Here is a 27,999-nt window from a genome sequence, read left to right on the forward strand (position 1 = left end):
GGGCCGCCCCCAAGCTCCCGGGGATCGCCGGGGCGTCGGCTCCCACCCAGGATCGGGGAACAGGGACTCCAGCAACACCTCGCGAGCCCAGCGGAGTGCGCACGCGCGCGGGGCACGGAAGGGTAGGGAGCGCAGCCTTCCCGATCCGAGAGAATAGTCCAGCTCCGGGTATTCGTTTCAGCCGCTGGGGTAGGGGCGGGAGTGGGTGGGAGGCCTGGCTCCGAGGGGCGGGGCTAGCTCCGAGGGGCGGGGCTGCCTCCGAGGGGGGCGGGGCGGGGCCAAATGTGGCCGCAGCTGGGGCTTTGATTTCAATCACAGCGCCCTGCCCTTAAAAAATAATAATGAAATAAAAAATACATTGATGTTTCTATCTCCCTCTACCTCTCCCTTCCTCTCTGAAATCAATAAAATTTTTTAAAAAAATTTTTTAATGTTTAAAAATAAAGTAGTACCTTTATCATGTCAACAAAACTTGCTGCCACCAATCCAATGCCAACAGGCATCCCCAGTCCCGGATGCAGTAAAAGGAGAGATTTTATTCAGATGAACTGTTTGCCAACCTGAGAACACAGCCTCAGGAGGAAACTAAAGGTGAGCTTCCCTTGAGGCAAGGGATTGGGGGGAGGCCCAATTTTATAGCGACAGTCCCCGCCCAGGTCCGGGATGGGCCCAATTTATGCAAATGAGGAATCCAAATTTGCAGGTCGAACTTCCCTTCAATTTATTTTTAAAAAACGCAATACCCGTGAAGCGCAATAAAGCAACGTGCAATAACATGTCGTATAACTGTAGGGGTCTTGGCTTTCCAATCAATCGCAGAATTTCTGTTTATATGGAGGAGGCTAAGCAACTTGCATTTATAACTCATACGTTTGCTATTTACTCTGCCATCTTGCTTTTCATTATTGGTCTAAGCAGCACAGTGCCCCGCTTTTTAATATTGAAAAAAGAATGGTTGGCTATTCGCTTTGCTCACGCAGCATACAGTGTGCTCCTTAAACATTCGGTGAATGCCTGCGTGGGGTGGGAGGGTGAGAGACAATTTTTGTTTTTGCTGTTTTTTACTTTTGGCAGTGCATCAAGCAAAAAAAAAAAAAAATCATTAATATCCAGGAAGAGGCCATCTCCTGGGAGTGATCAGCAGGCAAATGCAAACTCAATTCTGCATAAAGTTGTTTTGTTGTTGAAAGAGGAGGTGAAGGTGTCATGGTTAACCCCTTCGAGGGCGAGATCACTAACCCAGGGAACATATTGAGTGGACTGTGGTCCTAAGTGGTTTGGCTCAGTGGATAGAGCCTCGGCCTGCGGACTGAAAGGTCCCGGGTTCCATCCCGGTCAAGGGCATGTACCTTGGTTGCGGGCACATCCCCAGTGCGGGGTGTGCAGGAGATTGATGTTTCTGATTCTCTATCTCTCTTCCTTCCTCTCTGCGAAAAATCAATAAAGTTTTTTTTGTGTTTTTTTTTTTAAAGAGAGTGGACTGTGCGCACAAAGTGGGCTGGGAGACTCGCTGAAAGCAGCAAGAATCCTTAAAAAGGTAGACACACACCTTTCACTTCTGCCGCGGGCAACTTAGCGCCAACCGAGAGCTTAAGGAAAACACGGAGAAGTGGAGTTTCGCCGGGCCGGGAGTCGGACGGGGCCTCGGCGACGCAGCTGCTCTGCGCCTGCGCCGAGTTTGCCGCATGCGCAGTAGCGGGGGTAGGGTTGCCCTACGTCCCCTGACGTCCTGTTGACTGGGAGACAACTGTGCCGGACGCCGCGAGGGACCTGTTGCTTCATAACGCCTTTTGGGGGGTTATCCCTGGAGTGTCTTTCGACCAACTCTGTCCCAGGCCTGTCCGCGTAAGTACGTTTCTCCCCTGCGGGTCAGGGCAAGGGCAAGGTCCCCTAACTCCACCCCTCTGCACAGATACGCGGAGATTCGAGGGATTTCTGTGCAAAAAGATTGGCGTGACTGTGATTGCGCGTCCAGATGGTCCTGTGTCGGACCTAGGTTCGTGAGTGTCAACATTGCAGGTGTGGAGATGAGATTTTATTTTCATTCTCCGGGGTCTTTGTGGGCTCTATTTTGTGAAAAATAACAAGGCAAACCTGGACTGTGGGCTTAGGGCGCCCCCATTGAGAGATTGTCTTACATCTACAACTAAATCTCATTAAAAGAGCAGGCATTCTTCCTACTGTGTGTCCTCCCTACACACCTGTAGACCTGATTGATTTACTTGTTTTCCTGAAAATAGACAGAATTGCTAGTTCGAAACCTGTACGTTTGGCTTTTTTATTTTTATTTTTTTACAGAGAGGAAGGGAGAGGGATAGAGAGTTAGAAACATCTATGAGAGAGAAACATCGATCAGCTGCCTTCTGCACACCTCCTACTGGGGATGTGCCCGCAACCAAGGTACATGCCCTTGGCCAGAATCGAACCTGGAACCCTTCAGTCCGCAGGCCGACGCTCTATCCACTGAGCCAAACCGGTTAGGGCCGTTTGGCTTTTTTAATGCGGTTTTTATAACCTTTCCAAGAGGTTTCACCACTTTGCATCCTTGTAACAGTGCTCAGGACAACGTGTCCTCACACTCCAGCCACATTTGGGCAAACCCTCTTATCTATGCCAATCTCACAAATGAACAGCCATTTCTCACCGTTTTTGTTTGCGTTTCTATCATAAATAGTGAAGTTGAGCATTTCAGGTAGTTACCAGCCATTCCTTTTTTTTCCCTAGGAATTGCTTGCTCGTGTCCTTTGCTCCTTTTTCTATTGGATTATTCATCTTTTACCTAGGGGTGCATAAAAGCCCTTTTTTTATTAAATATATTTCTTTATTGATTTCAGAGAGGAAGGAAGAGGGAGAGAGAGAAATATCAATGATGAGAGAGAATCACTGTTCGGCTGCCTCCTGCATGCCCCCTACTGGGGATCGAGCCCGAAACCCAGACATGTGCCCTTGGCTGGAATCGAACCCGGGACCCTTCAGTCTGCAGGCCGACGCTCTATCCATTGAGCCAAACTGGCTAGGGCTAAAAGCCCTTTTTATGTAACAAAAATGAGCTCATGTATCTAGCATGTGATACAAATTTTTTTTCTGTTTTTTTTTTTTTTTTGTCAATCATCTTTTTGCATTGTTTATGGTGTTGTGACTATACAGTCAAAATTGTATATGCAGTCAAATTTATCAGTACATTCTTTTATGGATTTGGTTTTCGTCATGTTTATAAGCCCTTTAACCAAACTTATAAAACATTTCACCCGTTTTACTCCCATACTTTTAGAGTTTCATGCTTTGCTTTTAAAATCATGCACTGATCTGGAATTTGTATCGATATAAGAATGCAAAAAGGATCCAACATTTTTTTTTAAAAAATTACCAATTGCCCCCCCCCATTTATGCATAATTAACTTTCCCCCGTGATTTGAAATATCAGTTTTATTGTGTTCGGTTCTAGCTCTGGAATTTATCTGATGCCCTTAATTTGTCTAATTCTGCCCAGGACTAAACTGTTTTAATTATAATTTTATAGCCTATTTAATTACTATAATTTTATAGCCTATTTTGGTATGCTCTGTTGTGCTCACATTTTTTATATTTCCAGATGACCTTGAACTTTAGCACCATTTGGTTGGGTTCCAAAGATAAATAATCTCAGTATTTTGATCGCACACTCATTATTCCCTCATATGCTCGCAACCTTTATACAGAATTCAAGATACTCTCCCAGGCTATGAAAAGAGAGAGAGAGGGAGAGAGAAAGAGAGGATTGTTGGATTCCTGAACTAGCCATGTTGGCAGCTGTAAAGATACCCTAAGACAGCGGTTCTCAACCTGTGGGTCGAGACCCCTTTGGGGGTCGAACGACCCTTTCACAGGGGTCGCCTAAGACCATCGGAAAACACATATATAATTACATATTGTTTTTGTGATTAATCACTATGCTTTAATTATGTTCAATTTGTAACAATGAAATTGGGGGTCACCACAACATGAGGCACTGTATTCAAGGGTCTCGGCATTAGGAAGGTTGAGAACCACTGCCCTAAAAGATGGGATTAAGTTAGGTTGATTGTTTTCCGTGGTCATACAATCTTATTTTCATATATACTCTAAGCCTCAAGCCCAGAATGTGATTTAAAAGAAACTGCACTATGATTCAGGGTCATATTGATTATCAACAGAATATCTTTGGGGTTAAAATAACGTTGCAATAGCTACAGAAATGTTTTTAGCCAGTGTAACTCCGTGCTTCCCTTGTGCCGGGGACTGTCTTACATGCTTTACATGTGCTTCTCGTGTAATAATTACAACTCCGTGCTTTCGGTACCGTTGTTAGCTCCATTTTACAGATTGAGGCACAGAGAATTTAAGTGGCTTTCCTAAGGTCACACAGCGTGTATGTGCCAGGGCCATGATCTGGACACAGGCAATTGTCTCCAATGCCTGCGCCTGTAACCACTATGCTGGTTTTCAGTAAACTCACACAAGACAGATCAGGTTCCCTTACTGTACGGTGTTGTTCTAATTGTTCACGCAGTGGTTCTCAACCTTCTGGCCCTTTAAATACAGTTCCTCATGTTTGACCCCAACCATAAAATTATTTTCTTTGCCACTTCATCACTGTCATGTTGCTACTGTTACGAATCGTCATGTAAATATCTGATATGCAGGATGGTCTTAGGCGACCCCTGTGAAAGGGTCGTTCGACCGCCAAAGGGGTCGCGACCCACAGATTGAGAACCGCTGCTGTACAGTGTTGTTCTAATTGTTCACAGGTATCACTCACCTTTGAGCCAGGTAAGCGAACGGGCGTGTTTTAGGACCCAGCGGAGTACAGATGGTAGAGAAGGAAGCAGGGTGAGTTTAATCTGAACTGCTATAAGGAAGTTAGTTAACTTGCAGGTAGCTTTTTTGGCCTGTTCTGTATCCACCGGTACCGCTACAGGTAATTCTCATTTGGGGTCTGGGGAGGGTCACAATTAAAAAGGCTCAGAGGAACCTCTGTTACAGATGTTGCATTTTGATAATAGAATTAGCTGCATTTTCTTTATACAAAGAGCCAACATTGTATTCATTTGTTTAAAAAAATATGTGAGAACAATATTAGGGGTAGGGGACAGTAACATTTCATTGCTGATTCAGCTTGGACCAAAGAAATTCTTCAGAGGAAATGGTAGACATGTTTTCCTATGTGCCGATTGAAAAGGGATTTACAGGATCTCTTTGTAAGTCAACGTGCGCTTCACACTAAACCTGATTTCCCACATTCGCATAAAGCTGATGTTCGTTCCTACATGGTGGTTCATAAATATACATTTTCTGAAGAACGTAGGAGAAAGACAACGCCTACAAGTTTTTCTTTGGAAGAAATGACCGTGGACTTGGCAAAAAGAAAGGGGAGTGGTTTAGTCATGTATGAAACCTGGCAAGGCTGTAGTGACTGCTCAGCCGGCTCAAAGGTAAATGATACCTGAGAACAGTAAGAACAACACCGTACAGTGTGGGAAACCGGTCCGCCTTCCACAGGCCATCTTACATAAGACGGGGACTGAGTGTGCAACACATTAAAATAGCCTCAGGGCCCCGGCCGGTTTGGCTCAGTGGGTAGAGCGTCAGCCTGTGGTCTAAAGGGTCCCAGGTTCAATTCCAGCCAAGGACACATGCCTGGGTTGTGGGCTCGATGCCCCCGAGTGGGGCATGCAGGAGGCAGCCAATCAATGATTCTCATCCTTGATGTTTCTCTCTCTCTCTCCCTCTTCCTTCCTCTCTGAAATCAATAAAAAAAATATTTCAAAAATAATAAAATAGCCTCATGGTTAAAACATCTGCATAGTACAGGTTAGTTGCCTGAATATTCAGTACAGAATAAATCAGATATCTGACTGGTCGTGGATATGAGGGAGTAGAGGTAAGGCAAGTGTTTTGTTCAATTATTTCTCCTGTTTTCTACTTGAGGTGTTGCTGAGATAGTAATTATCATAACCCGTTTTTCCACGTGTAACACCTCGTATGCCAAGAAAATGAATATTGCCTGATTGTGATGTAATAAGGTAAACAGACTTGAAATACATTGAAACCCACTTTATTTTCATCTTAATTCCAGACAGCTGTTGGTCACAGTATGGTATTTGTTACCTTTTAGTTTGCATTTCAATTTCAGTTCTTCTGAAGGGTTTCAAACACTTCCCTTGTTTGCTGTCTCATCAATGTTCATAATCCCTGTAAATAGAACATGGATGATAGAAAAAAAGATGTAAAGAGGCTAAAAGCCCTGACTGGTTTGGCTCAGTGGATAGAGCGTCGGCCTGCGGACTGAAGGTTCCCGGGTTTGATTCTAGTCAAGGGCATGTACCTTGGTTGCGGGCACTTCCCCAGTAGGGGGTGTGTAGGAGGCAGCTGATCGATGTTTCTCTCTCATCGATGTTTCTAACTCTCTATTCCTCTCCCTTCCTCTCTGTAAAAAATCAATAAATATATTTTTTAAAAAAGAGTCTAAAAGGCACATCAAATCAAATATACGGTCAGAAATTGGTGGTGGAATGGTGACTATTGCTGAATTGAGGTCTATCGTGCCTAATTGTGTTCCCTTCTTACACTGAAATAATGTTGACGATTTGGTTAGAGTGGGGAGACCTTTTGTGATAGGTTGGTTCTCCGTAAGTTCTCTGAGACAGAGAGAAAGCACAGGCGGTCTATTGGGGAGTGTTCTTGGGATCACTTATGGGAGGGAAGGGAAGGAGGTAGGAATACACAGGGAGAAGGGAGACCTTGAGCCGTGATGCCGTCTCCCCTAAGGCCTCAATGATCATGCAGGGCATTCGGAAGCTGGGATGGCCCATCAGAGTTGGGGCAGCAGCCCAGTCCGAGTGAGAGAGGCCCTTCACCCCCTTGTCGACCCATTCCAGGTGAAGTGGCTCTTAGCAGATGCATTCCCACAGAGAGGTGGCAGCTAAAGGCTACCCATGGGGGGCACTCGGCAGCCAAGGAAATCAGTCCTTCCGTCCTGAAGGGAATCAGCCTCAGTCCCTAAAATTGCAGGATTTGAATCTGTATCTTCAAAGATGAACATATTTGATCCTAAAGGCTGTTTTCTCCCTATTTTTCTACCGGGGCCAGAAACGACTCAGACACGCATTACTTTTCTACACGATTGGTCTCCACTCCAGTTAGTTGCGCTGCTATTCTCTCTGTGTGGCTACTGATGAGGATGCTGGTAAATAATCAGCAGGTGAAATTTCACTTCATCTCTAAAGCTGTACTCGCCGATTTTCCAGAAACTAATTGTCATCACATGCAATCCCTCCCCTTTTTATTTTTTTAATAAACATTTTTATTTATTTTTTATTTCTTAAATATATTTTTTATTAATTTCAGAGAGGAAGGAAGAAGGAGAGAGAGATAGAAACATCGATGAGAGAGAATCATTGATTAGCTGCCTTCTGCACGCTCCCCACTGGGGATGGAGCCCACAACCTGGGCATGTGCCCTTGACCGGAATCGAGCCCGGGACCCCGCAGTCCGCAGGTCGACGCTCCATCCACTGAGCCAAACCAGCTAGGGCCCTCCCCTTTTTAATTACTCCACACATACAGGGTGTCCCCCAAAAAATGTATGCACACTATGTCTGTAGATTCTATTTCATTTTGAAAATGAAATGCATTTTAATAATACTACTGCCTTTATAATTATTCAAAGCGTGTATACATTTTTGGGGGGACACCCTGTATCTCCACATCCCTTATGCCATTCACACCTGTCTTGGCACCAGGTCTATGCTATGGACCTGAGGGTTCAATCTTTTATTCCCAACGCACCACAATATCAGCTCTTCAAGGAAGATGTTATGTATTTTCAGCTCCAGAAGCGCGCTCCACAGTCTTTGCATGTCACACACCTCCTGCATAAAGCTTTCTCGCGTGCTCAGTCGGCTGGGACCTGTTGCCGCCACATGTCCCTCTGAGAGAGAAGACTTAGAGTTTATTGAGAGCTATTACTGAAATGGGGGTTTTTCCAAGTCTCTCTTAATGATCTCTATGGTTAAATGGGGCAGTCCCAAGTAAGCACGCAATAAATTCATGCTGAATTGAATTCAAGTAAAGAAAAGCCAGTGGTTGGCTCTGAAAGTAACAAAACCTTTGTCTCCCTTTCCCTTTAGGACTGACCATGGCTTCCGGTCACACGGTGCTGATGCGGTTGGTAGCCTCAGCATATTCGATAGCTCAGAAGGCAGGAACCATAGTCAGACGTGTTATCGCCGAAGGAGACCTGGGAATCGTGGAGAAGGTACCGGGAAATCTCATCTTATTTCGTAACGACTTCGTTTTTGTTCCTTGAGGTTTGGCTCAAGGATGTAGTAATCTGGACAGACTTTAATAGCTGGAATAATCAATGGCTCCCCTTTGGAGACTGCAGAATGGTGAGGTCTGACCCTCTACCAGGAGGAAGAGCAGGAAATATTTGCACTAGGGAAGAAAAGAGTAGGAATAGCTTTCTCATAGAGTTAAATGGCTGCCAATGTGTGTTTTTCTCTGGTGGTCTCTGAACTTCATTGATGTATGTCGTCTTCCAGTTCAACAATTCTCTTCAGAGGTTTCATTCAGCAGATACTTGTAGAGTACCTACTGTGCGCCAGACATCACTCTTTAGGGAATGAAACAGAGATCTCTGCCTGGTGGCACCACATTGGAGCAGAGTAGCACTTGGCATCGAGATGCCTTAAAGGGGTTGATTTTCATGATCATTGCCGAACTCATTACAAAGCATCATAAAAATTCCACTGTGTACGTAAATTCATATCATCTGTGAATTCACCTAACCAGGCATGTGTAAATGAGAGCAAGTCATAATTCTCTGAGGGAAACTAACAAAGGAGGTTGTGGCTGTCAGTTCTGAGATTTTCCACTGTCTTTCACTAGCATGATTCTCTGGATGGAGTGAGGGTGCCACAGGTGAGCAGCATATTAAATATTATAGTTGTTCATTATTATATTTCAGGAATAGGGATTTTTTCTTTACACTGAGGAAGTGCCCTGGGGATCCCTTGAATTACTAGGATTCGGATTAATGAGTGAACGTTCTGGAAGAATCCATATAAAGAATACCTCTCAAGTAACTAAAGATACAGTGTTTTTTAGCTTTGACTGCCTTGAAGAAGTTATGAATTTTCTATCTCTTAACCTGTTTAAGCAAAAAAATTGACGTAGAGATCTTATAAAAGCAATTTCTTTTCTTTTTGTAAAATATGTTTTTATTGATTTCCAAGAGAGGAAGGGAGAGGAAGAGAGATAGAAACCTCGATAGAGAGAAAACATTGATCAAGCTCCCCACGGGGGATCAAGCCCACAATCCCGGCATATGCCCTGACCAGGAATCCAACTTCTACCTCCTCATACATGGGATGACACTCAACCAACAGAGCCATACTGGCCAGGCATGAAAGCAATTTCTGAAGTGGGAAGAATATCTTCTGATAATTTGAAAGCTTCTCTCCAAACTTTTACCACTTTGAATCCCCTGAGAAAAACCAAGCCAAGAAAATAGTTGATCATTTGATGTTAAGTCCCATGAATCTAACAATAGACAGGGTCATTTAAATGATACAGACACTCATGTCTTAGGCATCGGAGGACGACCTTGCATATGAGCTCTGCTAACGCTTGCCTCTCTGTTGCAGACCAGTCCAACGGACCTGCAGACCAAAGCCGACCGACTGGCACAAATGAGCATCTGCTCCTCCCTGGCACGGAAATTCCCCAAACTAACCATCATAGGGGAAGAGGTGAGAGTTGGCAGGGCTATGTATGTATTTAAATGCCTGTTTACCATATGGGTGTACAGTTGCCACATTAGTGATTTATATACCACTATTATGATCTCAAGCATTATATCTACCATTTTAATGCAAAAATAATTATATTCCTTAAGACTTGAAGGAAATGTTTGATTCTGAAATATTTTGGTCCATTTCTAGGCCAGATGTCTCAATTCTTGACCATCAAAGATATGGTTTTTGTTATAATATTCAGCATCTGAACTAAAAGATGGGCAGAGTTCTAGAAGTTTAGAATAAAATGGGTTTTGTTTCTGTTTTTTCAAAACATACTGATTTTAGAGAGGAAGGGAGGGGGAGAGAAAGAGAAACATCAATGATGAGAGAGAATCATGTTGGGCTGCCTCCTGCATGCCCCACACTGGGGACCAAGCCCTCATCCCTGGGCATGTGCCCTGACCAGGAATCGAACACGACCTCCTGATTGATAGGTTGACGCCCAACCACTGAGCCACACCTGCAGGGCGTCTGTTTTTCTAATTAGGCTTGCTTACATACTTAGCCAAACACCCTAACCTGGGAAAGTAAAAGAATGGCTGTCTCATGTAATTGAGAGCAGTAGCTGATGTCAGAACCACTTATGCTGAAAAGTTTATAGTATGTAAAAATTCTTTTCCTTCTCACTGTTCAGCCTAATGAAGTTGGGACTCTCTGTAGCCAGCTTTGACGAGCCCTATCTGGTCATGTTTGCAGTTTTACTCGGTTTGCTTTATTTTTTTTTTTTTATATATTTTATTGATTTTTTACAGAGAGGAAGGGAGAGAGATAGAGAGTTAGGAACATCGATGAGAGAGAAACATCGATCAGCTGCCTCCTGCACACCCCCTACTGGGGATGTGCCCGCAACCCAGGTACATGCCCTTGACCGGAATCGAACCTGGGACCTTCCAGTCCGCAGGCCGACGCTCTATCCACTGAGCCAAACCGGTTTTGGCTACTCGGTTTGCTTTAAAGCGCTGAACCTAAATGGTAGGAATAGTGAAAACGGATGCTGAGATTTCTTCCGTCCCTGACACCGAAGTGCCCGGTGGACACTCGGCCGCGTCAGTGACCAGTGTTCTCTGCTGCAGGACCTGCCTTCTGAGGAAGTGGATCAGGAGCTGATTGAGGATGGTCAGTGGGAAGAAATCCTCCGGAAGCCATGCCCGTCACAGTACAGCACGATTAAAGAAGAAGATGTATGTTCCACATCATTGCTCAGCTCTCTGTTCCTCGTTCTTGGTGGTCTCTTTGTGTTTGTTTCTGCCATAGTGAAGGGAATAACACTCGCCTAGAATGATGGGAAGTTGGCAGTTATAAAATAGGGGAACCCGGGACTTGGGAAACTTTCAGAGCCAACGTGGGGTATCAGGGACCACATGGGATGTCTGCCCTGTTCATTTAGAATTCAGTTTCTCGTGCTGCTGGTTTCTTCTTCACTCTAAAGCAGCCGTGGGCAAACTACGGCCCGCGGGCTGGATCCGGCCCGTTTGAAATGAATAAAACTAAAAAAAAAAAAAAGACCGTACCCTTTTATGTAATGATGTTTACTTTGAATTTATATTAGTTCACACAAACACTCCATCCATGCTTTTGTTGCGGCCCTCCGGTCCGGTTTAAGAACCCATTGTGGCCCTCGAGTCAAAAAGTTTGCCCACCCCTGCTCTAAAGGTATTATTGAAACTACTTTTAGGGAGAAAATCTAATTTTTACGTAGCAGATTTGGTAGGAAAACATTTCATTGGCAACGGGGGCCGAAAGGAGATGAAACAAACCACTACCTTATATTTTTGGAAGGCCGTGAAACTTGCCTCGCCTGCGTTTTGTCGTTGCTTAAGTTACATCCGTGACTTCAGATAACTGTCACACTTCTTTGATTTTCTACTTTTAATTTGTCTAACACACACTCATTGAATACTCACCGTGAGGAAGGCACCTTGCTCTGGGGTCTGAAGGATGCAAAGGAAAGGAGACGTGTCTTTCATCAGAAGTAGCCCTCGCTGGCAAAGTCCCATCGCGTTCCAGTTCTAGCGGTTCATGGCCGCCTGGCCTGCATCAGGTCAACAGTCCTAAGTAGAAGGGACTCCTTTTTCTGTCTACCGTCAGTTCTATAAACTGTGGATTTTTATTTGTCATATACAGACAGTGACCTTACGTCGGTCACCTTGTCGTTTTTTTAAATCAGCGCACTTTGGTGCCACTGTGGCGTTTCCCCGTCTCACCATCTAGAGTTCAGTGTGTACCCGGCATTGTGTCCAGTTGCAGCTGACAGTCAGCTTTCACCTGGGAAGCACTTCATTTTTAAAATTCTTAGGTTGGACTTTTCTCCAACTGAAGGGGACCTTTTCCATGACTGCTAAACAATACGTTTCTTTTTTTTTTTTTTAAATATATTTTATTGATTTTTTACAGAGAGGAAGGGAGAGGGATAGAGAGTTAGAAACATCAATGAGAGAGAAACATCGATCAGCTGCCTCCTGCACACCCCCACTGGGGATGTGCCTGCAACCAAGGTACATGCCCTTGACCGGAATCGAACCTGGGACCCTTCAGTCCACAGCCCGACGCTCTATCCACTGAGCCAAACCGGTTAGGGCATCAATACGTTTCTTTTTATTGTTACATGACACTGGCGTAAGCCATCCGTAATACAATTTCAGAACTGAAATAAAAAGGGAGTTGTTTTGGTTAGTCTATTTAAATCTTTTTTTTTTTTTTTACATATATATATATGTTTTGGAGACTTAATCTGGATATTTCCTGGTATCTTTTAGCTCGTGGTCTGGGTCGATCCTCTGGATGGCACCAAGGAGTACACTGAAGGTTGGTACCTCTTTCCTGTTTGTATTGGGAGCAGGAGGACTAGCCTGTGATGTTGAGTGTAAACATTTACTGTTTCTTATGTTGTGTGAAAAGCCGGTGTTATTTTTTATGTGTGTGTCCAAAAGCTGTGTTTGTGCCCATCCTAGCTAACTGTGATTATACATCAGTGATTGTCACATGACACAGAGAAAATTCATCTCCTTCTCATACCCCCCCACACACACACACACCGTCTACCAGCCCCCCAATTCTAGTGGCCTTACGTGAGAATAACTAGCATTGAACCAGTGTTACCACACTGAACCCCAGCTTTGTTGGTGTAGAGCCCCAAAGAGAAGCACAACCGTACTGCCCTTGTTCTTCCACTGGCCCTACCCCCCCCCCACCCCCCATACACTGTCCCCTCACTGTCTTTCTGTTCTGCCTCACCTTTAAAGATGGGTTTGGAAACACCGTGCAATATTTCTCTCTTCTGAAATTATTGAAGATGAGAAAGAGAACAAAGCAGCAAATTAACATAAAATGGGCAACATGAACGTAAGCAAGACCAGGCTCAGAGCCCAAGTTTTAGATTTTATGAGCATAACGTAAGCTTTGAGTTTTATTTCTGAACTAAAGAGCTCCCTAGTTTTTCTTACGTTGGTTCTCAGCTGCATGGCTTGAGAAAAGAAAATTTCTCATAATTACTAGAGAAAACTCCTTCTCTGTCCTTGGAGGAGACGTAGCTGCAATGAGCGAGTCCTGCAGAGTGTGTGCGTGTGTGTGTGAGTACGTGTGCATGTGTGTGCGTGTGTATGTATGTGTGTGCACTGAAGACATCTCCACTGTGGAACAGGGAGGCTCTGGACAGCTTTAGGGTACACACAGCACCTGCACGGCTTGTCTACATCCCCACTTCCCCCACTTCTGGAGATTCTGATTCACTGGTTCTGGGAAAGGCCTTGAGAAGCCTTTATTATAAAAGTGACTCCAGCAGGCAGGAGTGAGCTGGATGGTGGCAGAGGGGCACAGGGATCCAATGATAATGGCTGTGGAATCAGGGCCGGTCAATTTAATTGGTTTTCAGAGTGTACTAATGAGACCAGGTGTGGCAATCCAGTGACGTGGCCCTAGACCCCTCTTCTCTCTCTGGCCAGCTCTCTTATAATTTGTGCATTTTGCCAGAAGTTGGATTGATCATGGATGAATCACCGTGGATTCCATACCTTTACTGCAAAAATAACCCGCAGCAATTCACCTGCCGATGACGAGTCATGACATGAAAAAGTTACATCATAATCGATACTCATTTCTTCTCTCTAGGTCTTCTTGACAATGTAACAGTCCTGATTGGAATTGCTTATGAAGGGAAAGCCATAGCGGGAGTTATTAACCAGCCGTATTACAACTACCAGGTAGGACTGTAACGGGTACAGTTGTTCTTTTAATGCAACAAGGACAGAGGTTATTTCAAGAGGCAGCCAGATGAGACGGGGGAAAGCCCAACCCGCTTCCCCCAGGCAGATGAAGGTTTTGAAGGAGTTGAAAAGGGGTCTTTTCGTGCAAAGGGAGAGGAACCCAACAAGTCTAGAATCAGGTAAAGGGAGTTAATGATTTGGTCTCTGGAGGGCAGTTTTCACAGGACTCCCGCATCGCTGTGGCGTGTGGTGTCTGAGGAGTCATCCCCTAGACTTCTTGGAATCTTCTGGGTTTTCCTCCGTATTATCTTTAGATTCAGTCTCCTGATTCCCGAGGTTGCAGCAGACAAGCCACATCTCAGCATCTCCCAGACTCAATGGCACCTGCTCACGTTTCTTTCCCACTTGAATCACTTCTTCTGTGGGAAGGCAGATGCCAGGAAACAGGACCACTCGAGCAGGCTATGGGGGGGTCCAGGGGTCAAGGAATGGAGGACTCTGGCCAGTGACCAGTGCGGATGGAGGCCTCGCCGTGCACCTGGCTGTGCTCTCCTGCTCTCTCACACAGACATGGGAGCTGGGCTGAGGCAGCCAGCAGGTTGATGTTGCCCACACATGGCGGCCCCCACCCGCAGGGAGGTGGCGGGGGAGCCACACACAAATATTTTATTAGATCAGTAATTATAGTGTTATATGGTCCCTGATATTATCTAGTCTAATGGTTTCCAGCTCAGTTGCACGTGCATTCATCTTTTCAAAATACACCCCAGACCTGTGGAATCAGAGCTTCGGGGGGCATTGGTACCAGGGATGCATATGTCATACACGCAGCGCAGGCCTTAACATTCAAATGCAGACGTTTGGGGATTACTGATGTGGTTCTGGATTAGCCTGGTCATTGAGACACCTGATTTACAGGTGGTCCTTCAAGCACATTGAAGAAGTGAGCCATTCGAACCGAGAAAGATGCTAGCCATGTTGTTTTCCAGGTAACACTGCCTCGCGCCTAAACTAGAGTCAGCGTTGAAGCAGAACTAAGTACGCTCCTGCACCCTTTCTCTTACTTTCTCTCTAATAGGGTTGGGCTTTCTACTCTGCTCCCAAGAAATTGTCTTCCTCAGAAGCAGAGATTAATGTGATTCCAAAGCAGGAATAGATCATTAGATCACATTAAAGTTAAAGGAAACAATTGAGATTATTACTTCAGGTATTGACATGAGTCTGACCTTGATAGAACGTTGGAGAAACCAAGTAACCAGAGTGAGGATTATTCCTTCTGAATTTCCAATTTGAGTTAAGAGCAAGCATAACCTCTACCTCTAAGATAGTTTTGTTATATTCTACCATTTGTATGATAATACCTATAATCATGTTCTTATTAGGATTATTTCACAAAACTAGTTATGCATTATTGGTAAAGTTTCTCATATTAAGTATCCACTAAGTATTTTACTGTGACTTTAATGTTTATGTAATATTTTATACAGATACAAGTTTGTGGCTGCTATGGAAACTTTAACACTGTTACTTGAAAGGGAGACATTTTTATTCCTAGATCACATGGTAATGCATGGCACCTTTCATCCAAAAAGGATCTGAGTGCTTAGAAGTTGTGAATAACATCCATCCCTTCCATCCCTTCTGAGATTAGAAAACTTGTATTCATTTTCCACAGAACAATGAAAAGCAGACGTTAAGGGAACGCAGGAAGGAAGCAAAGGTGAGAAGAATAGCTAGGGTTTTGGCTCCACTAGTTGGCAGCAAAGAGGTAGGAAACCTGTGTTGCCAGCCAGTCCTTGTCGAGCCCACGCAGCCGCCCATCTCCTCCTGTCCTGTTTCTCCCCTTCGTCGCCTGTCCCTTCACCACATTCCCTTCTGTGTACTCTCGTTATCCTTTCTTCCTTCCCTCTTGCTTGTGCCTTGAAATACGTTGCAACAAGGAGAAGGTTGCTCAGCTCTGTTGATGGTATGCAAGGCTGAATATTCAACTTTCAGTCATCATCATCATCATCACCATAATAGCTCAAATATAGTATCAAGAACTTGTTACAGCCGAAACCGGTTTGGCTCAGTGGATAGAGCGTCGGCCTGCGGACTGAGGGGTCCCGGGTTCGATTCCGGTCAAGGGCATGTACCTGGGTTGCGGGCCCATCCCCAGTGGGAGATGTGCAGGAGGCAGCTGATCGATGTTTCTCTCTCATCGACGTTTCTGACTCTCTATCTCTCTCCCTTCCTCTCTGTGAAAAATCAATAAAATATATTTTAAAAAAAAAAAAGAACTTGTTACATCCTACCGGCCTCAAGGGGTTCACATGCATTATCTCATTTAATGCTCACCATCATCCTTTCACCTTGTCCCTGTTTTATTTTTTAAATATTTTTATTGCTTTCAGAGAGGAAGGGAGAGGGAGAGAGAGAGAGAAACCTCAATGATGAGACAGAACCACCAACCAGCTGCCTCCTACACACCCCCTACTAGGGATCGAGCTCGCACCCTGGGCATATGACCTTGACTGGAATCGAACCCGGGACCCTTCAGTCCTCGGGCTGATGCTCTTTCCACTGAGCCAGACTGGCTAGGGCCCTTGTCCCTGTTTTAAAGAGAGAGAAACCAAAGCAAGTAACTTCCCTGGGTCACCCAGTTTGTCGATGGCACGTCTGGGATTCAAACCCCAGTCCAGCCTCTTACCGATTCCTCTACATTGCTCTGTTGAGCCGGATGAAAGACCTTTAACAGTTAAAACTCCGTTATTGCTTCTAACAGATACCGAAGCTGGTAGGCAGTTGAAGGCAACACTTGGCTTAGTGCAAAGAAACCCAGTGCATCTTTATAGGGGCGCTAGCTTCTTAGCCATTCTGAGATTTAATTTAACTCATCGGTAAGGTGAAACGAGTAGCCTCATTGCCCCCAGAAAGTTGGTGGTGAGCCTTTGAGGGAGAGAGACAGTGAGGAGACGGTGACCAGGAGCACAGAGGAAGCTGGCTGGCCGCCTCATGGGCCTGCATGGCCCTGCCCACCAGATGCCGGATTCCATGGTCCCGGACTCTTTGCCTCCATATTCATTTTTGTGGCCCAGAATATTCATTTTCAGGCCCAGAATACTCGTGCCCATTATTTGTGTTTTAAATATATTTTTATTGATTTCAGAGAAGAAGGAAGAGGGAGAGAGAGAGAGAAACATCATTGATGGGAGAGAATCATTGATCGGCTGCCTCCTGCACACCCCCTACTGGGGATCGAGCCCGCAATCCGGACATGTGCCCTGGCCAGGAAGCGAACCGTGACATCAACCACTGAGCCACACTGGCCAGGCTCATGTCCACTATTTGTATTGCTTTTCTTTCTGCTTCAGAATAATGAAAGCTAAGTAAGTCGGCTTCTTGATAATTCCTCTCAGCAGTCAATCTGAGGCCCACTGAGCACGCAGAGCCACCACTGAGCCCATCGGCGTGTCAGGCCCCAGCCTCTCTGGTAGTGCAGGCTCCAGGGGCAGAGTCCCCAGTGCTGGCCCTGCGGTGCCTTTGGTGCCCCATTTGCAGGGCATGATACCGGCAGGCAGCCTCCAGGGATTGCAGGCCATGATATTGTTGGCGTCCTCGGGGATCGCTCACCTGCAAAGAGCTGCCTCGCCCAGTGGCACGCTCCTTCCCCAGGCAGTCCACTTCCCGTGACTGATGAGTGCAGGACGAAGGCCTGGCGTTGCACCCCAGTTGGTACAACCCTGAAGGGCCAGTCTAGCTCCAGAGCTCCCGTAGGGCCGGCGGAGGCTATTGGGTCTGCGTCACAGCTCAGCTTCCCCCTCTGTCCACTCGTGCTGCCTTCCCTCCCTCCCACGGGTGTTGGTCCCAGGGGCACTCCACCACCACCATCCTACCACCTCAGGGTCCTGCTGCAGGACACACGGGGTGCTGTGTTTGAAAGCTTTTCGCAAGTAAACTGAGGCAGTCCAGCCTAATGCTGAGGACTGTCGGCTTTGAACCCAGAAGAGCCTGAGTTTGGTTATGATCTTCCTAGAGTCCTTGGTCAGGTTATCTCATGGTTCCAATCTCTTTTTTTCTGGTCTGAAAAGTAAGGATGATAACACCTACTTCGTGGGGTTGTTTGGGAGATTAAATGAGATACTACATGTAAAGCACTTAGTATGTGTCCAGTATTCAGTAACATACTTATGTCTGTATGCCTACCATATACTAGTATGTCTATTTTCTATAGTAATAAAAGCATTCATATGCTAATTAGACCGGACAGCCGAACAACCTTCCAGACGAACTTGCATGAATTTCCTGCATCGAGCCTCTAGTGTTAAATAATGGTCTTTTTGATGTCTTTGCATTAATCATTTTATGCACCAGTTTTACTTGGCATGCAATACCAGTTAGGTTTTTCTACATGAAGTGCGTGGTCATAAACGATGTGGTGGAAAATGCTTCGAGCTCTGCAAAGGCAAATACAGATTCCAAGGCTGCGTCATCATTGTCATTTTACTACCACCATTGCCAGTGAAGTCTGTGACCTTGACCTCCATTATCCAGGCTGCTCTTCAGTATCGGCCTGTTCAGCTGTTCTGTCTCTATAGCAGCAAAATGCATTATCACCACCGCCTAGGCCAGCCATGGGCAAACTACGGCCCACGGGCCGGATGCGGCCCGTTTGAAATGAATAAAACTTAAAAAAAAGAAAGACCGTACCCTTTTATGTAATGATGTTTACTTTGAATTTATATTAGTTCCCACAAACACTCCATCCATGCTTTTGTTCCGGCCCTCCGGTCCAGTTTAAGAACCCATTGTGGCCCTCGAGTCAAAAAGTTTGCCCACCCCTGGCCTAGGCCCATGACGACAGGATCCTGCCTGCTTCTCGGATATTGAAAAGTACTAATCAGTACATGGCATTTCATTTCCCGGGGACTTCAGTGCCCTTTGCAAAGAGCTATTTCAAATACGATAATGAGCTTATTCGATGATTCAGAGAGCAGCAGGAATTAGCCTATCACCTCTCCCGAGGACTCCAGGGAATAACCAGACGTTCCCTTCAGTACCTTTGAAACCCAATTATCAACCAAAACGGCAGTGAGAACAACCCGCTGATTCCCTAGGGAAAATGTCTGTCGATGTTACTGTCTTTGTACTCTATAGCATCATCATGTTTTTATGATCTAACACTTAGGATGCTATGACAGCTCAGTGTTCTATTTGTTCTGAGCTGACATGTTCTCCCACTAATCACAGGCTGTGCTGGTGTTTCCTGTTTCCACAGGCCGGGCCGGGTGCTGCGCTGGGAAGGACCATCTGGGGAGTTCTAGGCTTGGGTGCCTTCGGGTTCCAGCTGAAAGAAGTGCCTGCTGGGAAGCACATCATCACCACCACCCGGTCCCACAGCAACAAGCTGGTCACCGACTGCGTCGCCGCCATGAACCCCGATGACGTGCTGCGAGTGGGCGGGGCGGGAAATAAGGTACGAAACAGTCCGCCACCCACTCGGAATGCAGTTGAATCACTGAAGGGAACACTGAGCTTTTAACTAAATGTCAAAGAGGAGTTTGGGAGGAGAGATCAAAGATTGTACTTTGCCATTCAAAGCACATTTCAGCAACATTTTTGAATTTTTTTTTTTAAATGTGAAGGTTCAAATCTCTTGTGAAGACAGTTCAGAGAAAATATGTCAACTGGCTGGTGTTGCTAAGTGGTTAGAGCATAGGTCGGCCACCAGAGGGGGTTTGCTTCCCCCCACCCCCTTGAGGCATGTGTGGGAGGCAACCAATCAATGTGTCTCTCTCACCTAGATGTTTCTCCCTCCCTCCTTCCCTCCCTTCCACTCTCTTTGAAAAGCAATGGAAAAATATATCCTCAGGTGAGGCTTAACTAAAAAAAAAACTTATATAAAATGTCGTTAGGATAAGATCCCGTGCCTCTTGCCAACGCTTTTTTTCTCAGGGACCCTCTTGGATTATTTCCTAGCCCTCTCTTCCTAGCCTGCCCCCGCCCTCCTCTCCCTGGATACCTCCCCACGATTTCCTCCAGGCTCCCATCCTCCTGAGGAAATTGTGAAATGGAACACAGTGTGATCTGCGTCTCTTCTCATGTAATTCCCCCCGGATACCATCATGGTGACATCTTTCAGGCTCTCATTCAGCATGCCCGATTGGAACTCACCTTCTTTCTGCCTGCCCCCAGACGTGTTCCTCTCCCTGTTCCTTTCTGGTTAATGTACCAGCATTTTCCCAGTTGTTCCAGCTGGATATGTAAAAGTCGTCCTAGACTCCTTTGCTCGGGTCCTATCAATTAGTCCTAGCTATAGTTAATATATATATTATTGATTTTGAGAGGAAAGGAGAGGAAGAGAGAGATAGAAACATGAATGATGAGAAAATCATTGATTGGCTGCCTCCTGCACGTCCCCCTAGTGGGATGACCAGGAATCGAACCATGACCTCCTGGATCATAGGTCTACACTCAACCACTGAGCCAGGCCAGCCAGACCTAGCTATAGATCTTAATTCTTCCTTAATGTCTCTTGTCCATCTCAACTGTCAGTGCCCCATCATCCCTCACCACACTTTACAGAAGCTTCCAGAGTTTTGTGTCATGCAAGTTCTATCAGTGACCTCAGTTTTATGCAAGTATTACAAGAATCAGTAAGATGACTGTTTAAAAATTCATATTTTGGCAGTGCAACTAATAATGGATATGAGCCCAAAGACAAGTAACTACTTGTTAGATTGACTAGTCAGCATCACACATCTCTTAGGAGCTATTACAATTGACACATTATCGTACTAGTTGATACCTCTCTATCCCTTGTATAATAATGGTCAATTGTTTATAACATTAAATAACTTAATTTTTCTACAGTAAATACAGGGTGCCCCCCAAAAATGTATACACACTTTAACAGCTGATACTTCAATTTTGAAAATGAAATGTATTTTAATAAACACTGCCTTTATAATTATTCAAAGTGTGTGTACATTTTTGGAACTACATATATACACACACACACACACATATATATATTGCTTTTACAGTCAGTAAGAAAGAAAAACAAACATAAAAAAGAAAACTATTTTCTCTAACTTGGAATATGGAGACTGTTCATTCACCCTTCTTGTAGCTGATTGACCACTTTTTCCCCCTTGGATATTATGATGCATGTATTCTGTATGTTTCTTCATAATAGTCTTGTCATTTAAACCTGCTAAAGGCTTTCACCTAAGTGGAGCCTAACAGAGGAGTTGAAATATATTCCATAGAAACGAGCAATCCTCTCTTATCTGTACCTCGTTCATGTCATGGTCGAGGGATAATTATCATCGTTCACTTTACAGATCATTCAGCTGATTGAAGGCAAAGCCTCCGCTTATGTGTTTGCGAGTCCTGGCTGTAAGAAGTGGGACACTTGTGCTCCAGAAGTCATTCTACACGCTGTGGGAGGTGAGTCCGTTTTATTAGCAGGGATTATAGCTTTTGCAGTAACGCCACTTTACCTAGACTCTCAGGATATAAGAGCTAGGAGGAAAGTTAGCGATTATCTGTTCCAACCCCCACATTTCATAGGCGAGAAAATAGATTTTCAGCCAGTTCATTTTTCTTTACATATAGTTTCTTTTTTTGGACCTTGATCTGCATGTAGTTAACTTAATTAAACCCTTATTAATTTATGGCTTTAATGCTTTTAGGGCTTTTTAAAAATATATTTTTACTGATTTCTGAGAGGAAGAGAGAGTGAGAGAGAGAAATAGAGACATCAGTGATGAGAAGAGAATCTTTGATTGGCTGCCTCCTGCACACCCCCTACTGAGGATTGAGCCCATAACCAGGGCATGTGGCCTTGATGGGAATCGAACCTGAGACCCTTCAGTCCATAGGCCAATGCTCTATCCACTGAGACAAATCAGCAAGGGCTAGGGTTTTATTTTTCTTGAAAAAACCACCTAATTTATTTTAAGCCAATGTTGGTAAATATCTCTGTATTAGTGCTAAAGATCATAGAGTTAGAATTTTAAAAATCTGACTAAAAATATATTATAAATATGTACATAGTTAGGTGATTTTAAAATTTCAAATAGACATCAAGTCAAACCTTGATTTTCTTTATTTTTATTTTTATTTTTTTAAATATATTTTTATTGACTTCAGAGAGGAAGGAAGAGGGAGAGAGAGTTAGAAACATCAATAATGAGAGAGAATCACTGATTGGCTGCCTCCTGCACACCCCTCACTGGGGATCGAGCCCGCAACCCAGGCATGTGCGCTTGACTGGAATCGAACCTGGGACCCTTCAGTCTGCAGGCCGACGCTCTATCCATCGAGCCAAACTGGTTAGGGCTATTTTTATTTTTTTATCTTATCCTTTTTCCAAGTACATTATTTTATCAGTATCTCATTAACATTACATGACAAGGAAGTTAAATTCATCACAATCCATTTTCATTAGAATTATTAAATGAAACTAATATAATAGTTATATCTTCTGAATGTACTTCATTTAAACTCTTACCAAATAAAGTGTTAATATTAAATGGTAGAATAAAGAAAGTCGTTTTAAAAATGGGAATAGTGATGATGAAGTATAACCAATAGGAAAAGCGATCAACTCAGGAAAAGAGAAAGGAATTGATGCTGAGAAATAAAAATTGAAAATGCTAAGTGAGCCGTAACCAGTTTGGCTCAGTGGATAGAGCGTCGGCCTGTGGACTGAAGGGTCCCAGGTTCGATTCCGGTCAAGGGCAGGTACCTTGGTTGCGGGCACATCCCCAGTAGCAGGTGTGCAGGAGGCTGCTGATAGATGTTTCTCTCTCTTTGATGTTTCTAACTCTCTATCCCTCTCCCTTCCTCTCTGTAAAAAATCGATAAAATATATTTTAAAAAAAAGAAAATGCTAAGTGAAATGATTTTAATCAGAAGAAAAAATGTTTTATCCTTCAGTTAGTTAAAATTGTTCTGTAGTCTTAAATTCCAAGTGAATTATTAGCACTTAACCATTATCTTCCTTCTGCAGAGTTAATTGGATATTATTGCACAGGGAAGCAAGAGGCGCTTACAAATAATGAACTATTATGGTAGAATCGGCCATTAACGTGCTGTGTTTTTTCTGTAGGCAAGTTAACCGACGTCCATGGCAATGCCCTTCAGTACGACAAGGAAGTGAAGCACATGAACTCCGCTGGGGTCCTGGCCTCGCTGAGGAACCATGACTACTACGCCAGCCGTGTTCCGGAATCTGTTAAAAACGCACTCGTCCCCTAAGGCACGTCTGGTGGCCTTAGCTAGGGGGACAGCTGCAGGAGGAGAGGGAGGAGAGAGGACTACGTTCCCGAAGTCTCAGCCTTGGATGAGGATGTCCTTGAAGTTGATCCTGACACTAAGGAAATGCTGACACTCGCGGACTTGGGCAGTCTGTCCAGCCTGCAGGTCACTCGGCCTCCCATTGGGATGAATTTCAAGACACCACGTGGAGCCATTGGAGTCTGTCTGCTGTGCTGCAATATTATCAATAAACCACAGACAACCTAAAAACACGCACTCATTCTTTAAGGGAACATTTCATTTACTTAGCTAGGAGGAGGACTTGCTTCTCAAAATCATACAGTTTAAGACTAATGGGGTGTAATCAGAGCTCCCCCCTTGACTTTATTCTGCATTGATCAGTCATCTGTTTTTAGGTACTTAGGAGTAGAAAATAGATTTTAAGAACTTGGTGATTAATTCATCCACCAGACCAATTTTAACATCTGGAGAATCTGTAAAGTCTGTCACATTTCTGTTCCTCTTTTTATTGGGAGAAGTAAAAGAAAAGTTTAGTTCCAATTGACTATCCCTGTCAGTTGTTTAATCAACATTCCTATGGTATAAGCCAGATTTTTTTAGGCCACAGAAGCACAAGTTGTTACCTGAATCTCATTCTTGTTTTCACAGTAATTTTTAAAAATTTCCAGTTATGAACATACTGAAATGTTATTATGTATGTTGATGAAACAGATTTATGGAAAAATGGCTTCTTTATAATAAATTATTTCATTCTAGCTAGTCTCTGTCCAGTGCTTTTATTATTTTTTTTTATTTAAATTACAGTTGACATACAATTTTATGTTAGTTTCAGGTGTACAACATAGTGATGAGACATTTATAAAACTTAGAAAATGATCAACCCTGTAAGCCTAGTGCCCATCTAACTGCTTTTAAATAAATTGTTCTGTTATTAGATTAAGCAAGTGGCTGAAATTAATCATTTCCAACCCCAACTGCATCTCAGAATTAACCTAGGAAGCTTTGCAAAAGTGGTCACAGGCTCCATCCAGCAATTTTGATTCGGAATAGTTTAAGAAGATTACTCCAGGGATTCACTCGGCATTGAAGTTCAGAACTCCCTCCATAAGATAGTCTCATTTTATGGAGAGCATCTGTAATCGAGCCTGAAGAGGACTTGACTTTGACATCTTTGGCTACTCCCTCCTGCAATTTTCTTCTCTTCATCCTGATATTTTTCCTCCCTTTTCTACCAATTCCTTCTCAGTTTCCTTTCTCAGTTTTTCTTTATCTTCCTTCCCTTAAATATCAATATTCCCACTAAAATCAGAAATTAGACAAAAATGTTCTTGTTCAACATTATCATTCCTCTTATTCAACATTATACTGAATCCCTAGACAAGAAAAAAGATGACATATAAGAGACATAAATATGGAGCCCAGCCAGTGTGGCTCAGTGGTTGAGCACCTATGAACCATGCCCAGGTTTTGGGCTCGGTCCCCAGTAGGAGGTATGCAGGAGGCAGCTGATCAATGATTCTCTCTCATCATTGATGTTTCCATCTCTCGCTCTCCCTTTCTGAAATCAATTTAAAAATTTTTTTTAAATATGTTTTTATTGAATCGGAGAGAAAGGGAGTGGGAGAGAAACATCAATGATGAGAGAGAATCATTGATTGGCTGCCTCCTGCATGTGCCCTACTGGGGATCGAGCCCACAACCAGGCATATGCCCTTGACTGGAATCGAACCCAGGACCCTTCAGTCCACAGGCGGACGCTTTACCCACTGAGCCAACCCAGCTAGGGCTAAAAATATATTTTTAAAAATGTATTGGATAGAAGGAAAAAAATGATCTATCCAGAAAATCCAACCTAACTAGAACTCTTGGAGCTAATTAATAAAAGCATCCAACAAGATCACTATCACTAGGACTCTAACTGCTATATCTTGCTTTCCTGAAAGCAGGTTTCTATTTGTGTACCACAGCTCGGAACTAATTTTTTTTTTTGATGTGCTTTTTACAAGTCATTTTTTATTGATGACATCCATTTTCTTGATTCCATTCTCTCAAAAATCAACAATGATAGATGACTTGGATGCACCGAGTGATAGAGATGGAAATAAATGATCTCAAAAGTTAAAATTTAGCAATGATATTTAAAATGAGAAAATTAGTTCTGTTAAATCCTGTACAGATCAAGACAAGGGTAAATGAATACATGCAATGTCTTACACTAGATAACTGGAGAATGGGGACCTCTGGGGACTTGTTGTTTACAATCGTGACGTGAGTCGACACTTTACTGTAGCTGTAAAGAGCTACTGTGGTGCATTAATGGCCTTGTAATGGGCAACATTAAGAGCGTGCTTCTGCCAGCACTCAGCCCTCATCACACCACACCCGGAACATTTTGCTTAGCTCTGAGTATCACATTTTAAAAGGCACATTGACTAACAGGAGTGTATCCGGAAAAGGGCAGCTGGAATAGATTAAAACTATCATTTGAAGGAGTGTTGAATGGACTGGAGACATCTGACCTAGGTGCAAGAGCATGGGAGACAGGACAGCCTTTGACATATGAGAGTGTCAGGTGGGGGGCCCAGACCTGTTCAAGAGAGCCTGAGAGGAGAGTGGACAGAGGTACGGAAAAGCATTCCTAGGTGCATAGTAATAAGTGTTTAGAAACAGTGGGTCTTGTCTTGGGCAGCATTAAGTTCCTCAGCACCTTCTAGAACAGCAGTTCTCACTCTGTGGGTCGCGACCCCTTTGGAAGTCGAACGACACTTTCACAGGGGTCGCCTAAGACCATCAGAAAACACATCTATAATTACATATTGTTTTTGTGATTAATCACTATGCTTTAATTATGTTCAATTTGTAACCATGAAAATACATCCTCCATATCAGTATCTAACTGGCACCATACATAATTATTACCATATTATTGACTCTATTCCCTATTCTGTTTAATCCCCATGACTATTTTGTAACTATCATTCTGATTCTGTACTTCTTAACCCTTTCACTTTTTTCACCCAGTCCAGTAAATCCTTTCTTTATAACTATTACTTTCAAGTACAAAAAGAACTATTGAAAATACATTCCCCTTTTGAACAAAAAATGGAGGAAACATGAGATAAGTTCCTGCATCCACAGTGTCACCACAGCTGTGAGCTCGGTGTGTGCGCCCAGGACTTGTTCTGTGCTTACATACACACAGTGGGTACCGGTTGCCTGTCACTACTTGAGCCAGTTCAGCAGAGACAGGGTTTGAAGCATATCTGAGCGTTTATTCCAGTAACACCAGCAGCATGGGAAAGCAGCAGGTCATCCACAGAAATCTGCTCTGCAGTCCCCCGTAAGCCAGCTGCATGTATAGGATAGGACAAAGATTGTTATAGAAGACCGGAGAAAAACCAAGCAACACTTAGAGAAGTGGAGTTACACAGCTTTATTACACCGGCGGACTCAGAGAAGGTTGCCTTTCAAATTCTGAGCCAACCAATATGGTGGAAGCCCCTCTTTTATCCCCTTTTGGTGTCTTTGATTCCCAAATATGGAACGGGACTTCTGGACCTTTCACGGGCTTTGCAAAAAGCCCCAGGTGTTGGGGGTCTTGAGACCATTCCTAAGGGCCTGGCCTGGCGCCAGGCCCTGATAACCCCCCTCTGGGGTTGTGTCATGGTTTATGGCCTCTGTGAAAGGTGAGCATTTAGGTAATAGGTCTTGCAAGACCAGTTTGTGGAGAAAGGGGTAATGACTTAATTATAGGTTATCAAGAATGTACACAGGGCTTGCTCGCACAGATTCAGATTGCTGCCCCCACCCGCACCCCAAATATTAGGGTTACATTGGAATCAGCCTTTTAGCCTTCTCAAGATTACATGGGGGCCGAAACCGGTTTGGCTCAGTGGATAGAGCGTCGGCCTGCGGACTGAAAGGTCCCAGGTTTGATTCCGGTCAAGGGCATGTACCTGGGTTGTGGGCACATCCCCAGTAGGAGATGTGCAGGAGGCAGCTGATCGATGTTTCTCTCTCATCGATGTTTCTAACTCTCTGTCCTTCTCCCTTCCTCTCTGTAAAAAGTCAATAAAATATATTTTAAAAAAAAAGATTACATGGGGGAGTAGGGATTACAGACATGGAGAGGTGGCAATGCAGGCTGGGGTGGGACTCCACTGTTTGGGCAACAGGTTGTTCATCTTTCCATGATAATAGGCAGTTCTTGAATGAGAATGGACCACATTTCAAGGTTGACTCCCAGGTCCAAGGTTGACTCCCAGGTCCAAGGGTGACTCCTAGGTTCAAGGGGACTCTCTGGTCCCAGGAGCATACAACCCCCAGCCAGGTTAGAATGCCCTTTCTTTAACCATGGCAACAGAGCATGATTAATATTTCCCGTAACCACAGCTAGTCCTCAATATTCTATTTTTTTGTTCCTAACACTCAGGACAACAAACAACACCATTTGTTTATTTCGCGTTGTACTTCAGGTGAACTTGGCCTCGCCACCTGCGTTCCGTGCTTTACGAAGTGTCGTAAACGCCGTGGCTGCAGCGTCTTTCCCATGGCAACCAGGAAGGCCACGTAGGCCCTGGGGTCCCTAGATGCGGGGGGCGGGGCGGGGGGAGGGGAGGGGACGGGTTGCTGGACTCAGAGGGCGCGCGGCAATGACGTCAGCAGCGCGCGCCAAGCCCCGGCGGCCACGGCGCAGGGGGCGGGGCGAGAGCT

The 27,999-nt window shown here is 44.3% G+C and overlaps 2 protein-coding genes across 11 annotated transcripts in view; one reads left to right on the top strand and one right to left on the bottom strand.

Moving 5' to 3' along the window:
* IARS2 (isoleucyl-tRNA synthetase 2, mitochondrial) overlaps positions 1-503 on the bottom strand; it is a 34,662-nt gene extending 34,159 nt beyond the window's left edge. The window contains exon 1 of the mRNA XM_023758596.1: positions 453-503. Within this exon, the coding sequence (XP_023614364.1) occupies positions 453-503 (51 nt within the window). The remainder of the gene's footprint in view (positions 1-452) is intronic.
* Positions 446-24,041, top strand: BPNT1 (3'(2'), 5'-bisphosphate nucleotidase 1). Of its 10 annotated transcripts, none has more exons than XM_023758586.1 (11): positions 452-591; positions 1,473-1,849; positions 8,147-8,274; positions 9,665-9,769; positions 10,891-10,998; positions 12,574-12,622; positions 13,925-14,016; positions 15,695-15,739; positions 19,277-19,474; positions 21,345-21,450; positions 23,117-24,041. In XM_023758586.1, the coding sequence occupies exons 3-11, from the start codon at positions 8,155-8,157 to the stop codon at positions 23,263-23,265; spliced, it is 972 nt and encodes a 323-aa protein (XP_023614354.1). In that variant the 5' UTR covers positions 452-591; positions 1,473-1,849; positions 8,147-8,154; the 3' UTR covers positions 23,266-24,041. The 10 variants fall into 10 exon arrangements, with proteins under 10 accessions (XP_023614361.1, XP_023614359.1, XP_023614354.1 ...); XM_014460538.2 differs by having other exon boundaries at positions 453-591; positions 1,473-1,845; XM_023758591.1 differs by lacking the exon at positions 10,891-10,998 and having other exon boundaries at positions 448-591; positions 1,473-1,845.
* Positions 24,042-27,999: the final 3,958 nt, after the last annotated feature.

This window comes from Myotis lucifugus, unplaced genomic scaffold (genome assembly GCF_000147115.1).
Source record: "Myotis lucifugus unplaced genomic scaffold, Myoluc2.0 scaffold_133, whole genome shotgun sequence".
Lineage (NCBI taxonomy): Eukaryota > Metazoa > Chordata > Mammalia > Chiroptera > Vespertilionidae > Myotis > Myotis lucifugus.

Coding starts and splice junctions, on each gene's coding strand:
- BPNT1 (XM_023758586.1), top strand. CDS start 8,155: ATGGCTTCCGGTCACACGGTGCTGATGCGGTTGGTAGCCTCAGCATAT. Junction 14,017..15,694: donor AGCCGTATTACAACTACCAG/GTAGGACTGTAA, acceptor CATTTTCCACAG/AACAATGAAAAGCAGACGTT. Junction 15,740..19,276: donor AACGCAGGAAGGAAGCAAAG/GTGAGAAGAATA, acceptor CTGTTTCCACAG/GCCGGGCCGGGTGCTGCGCT.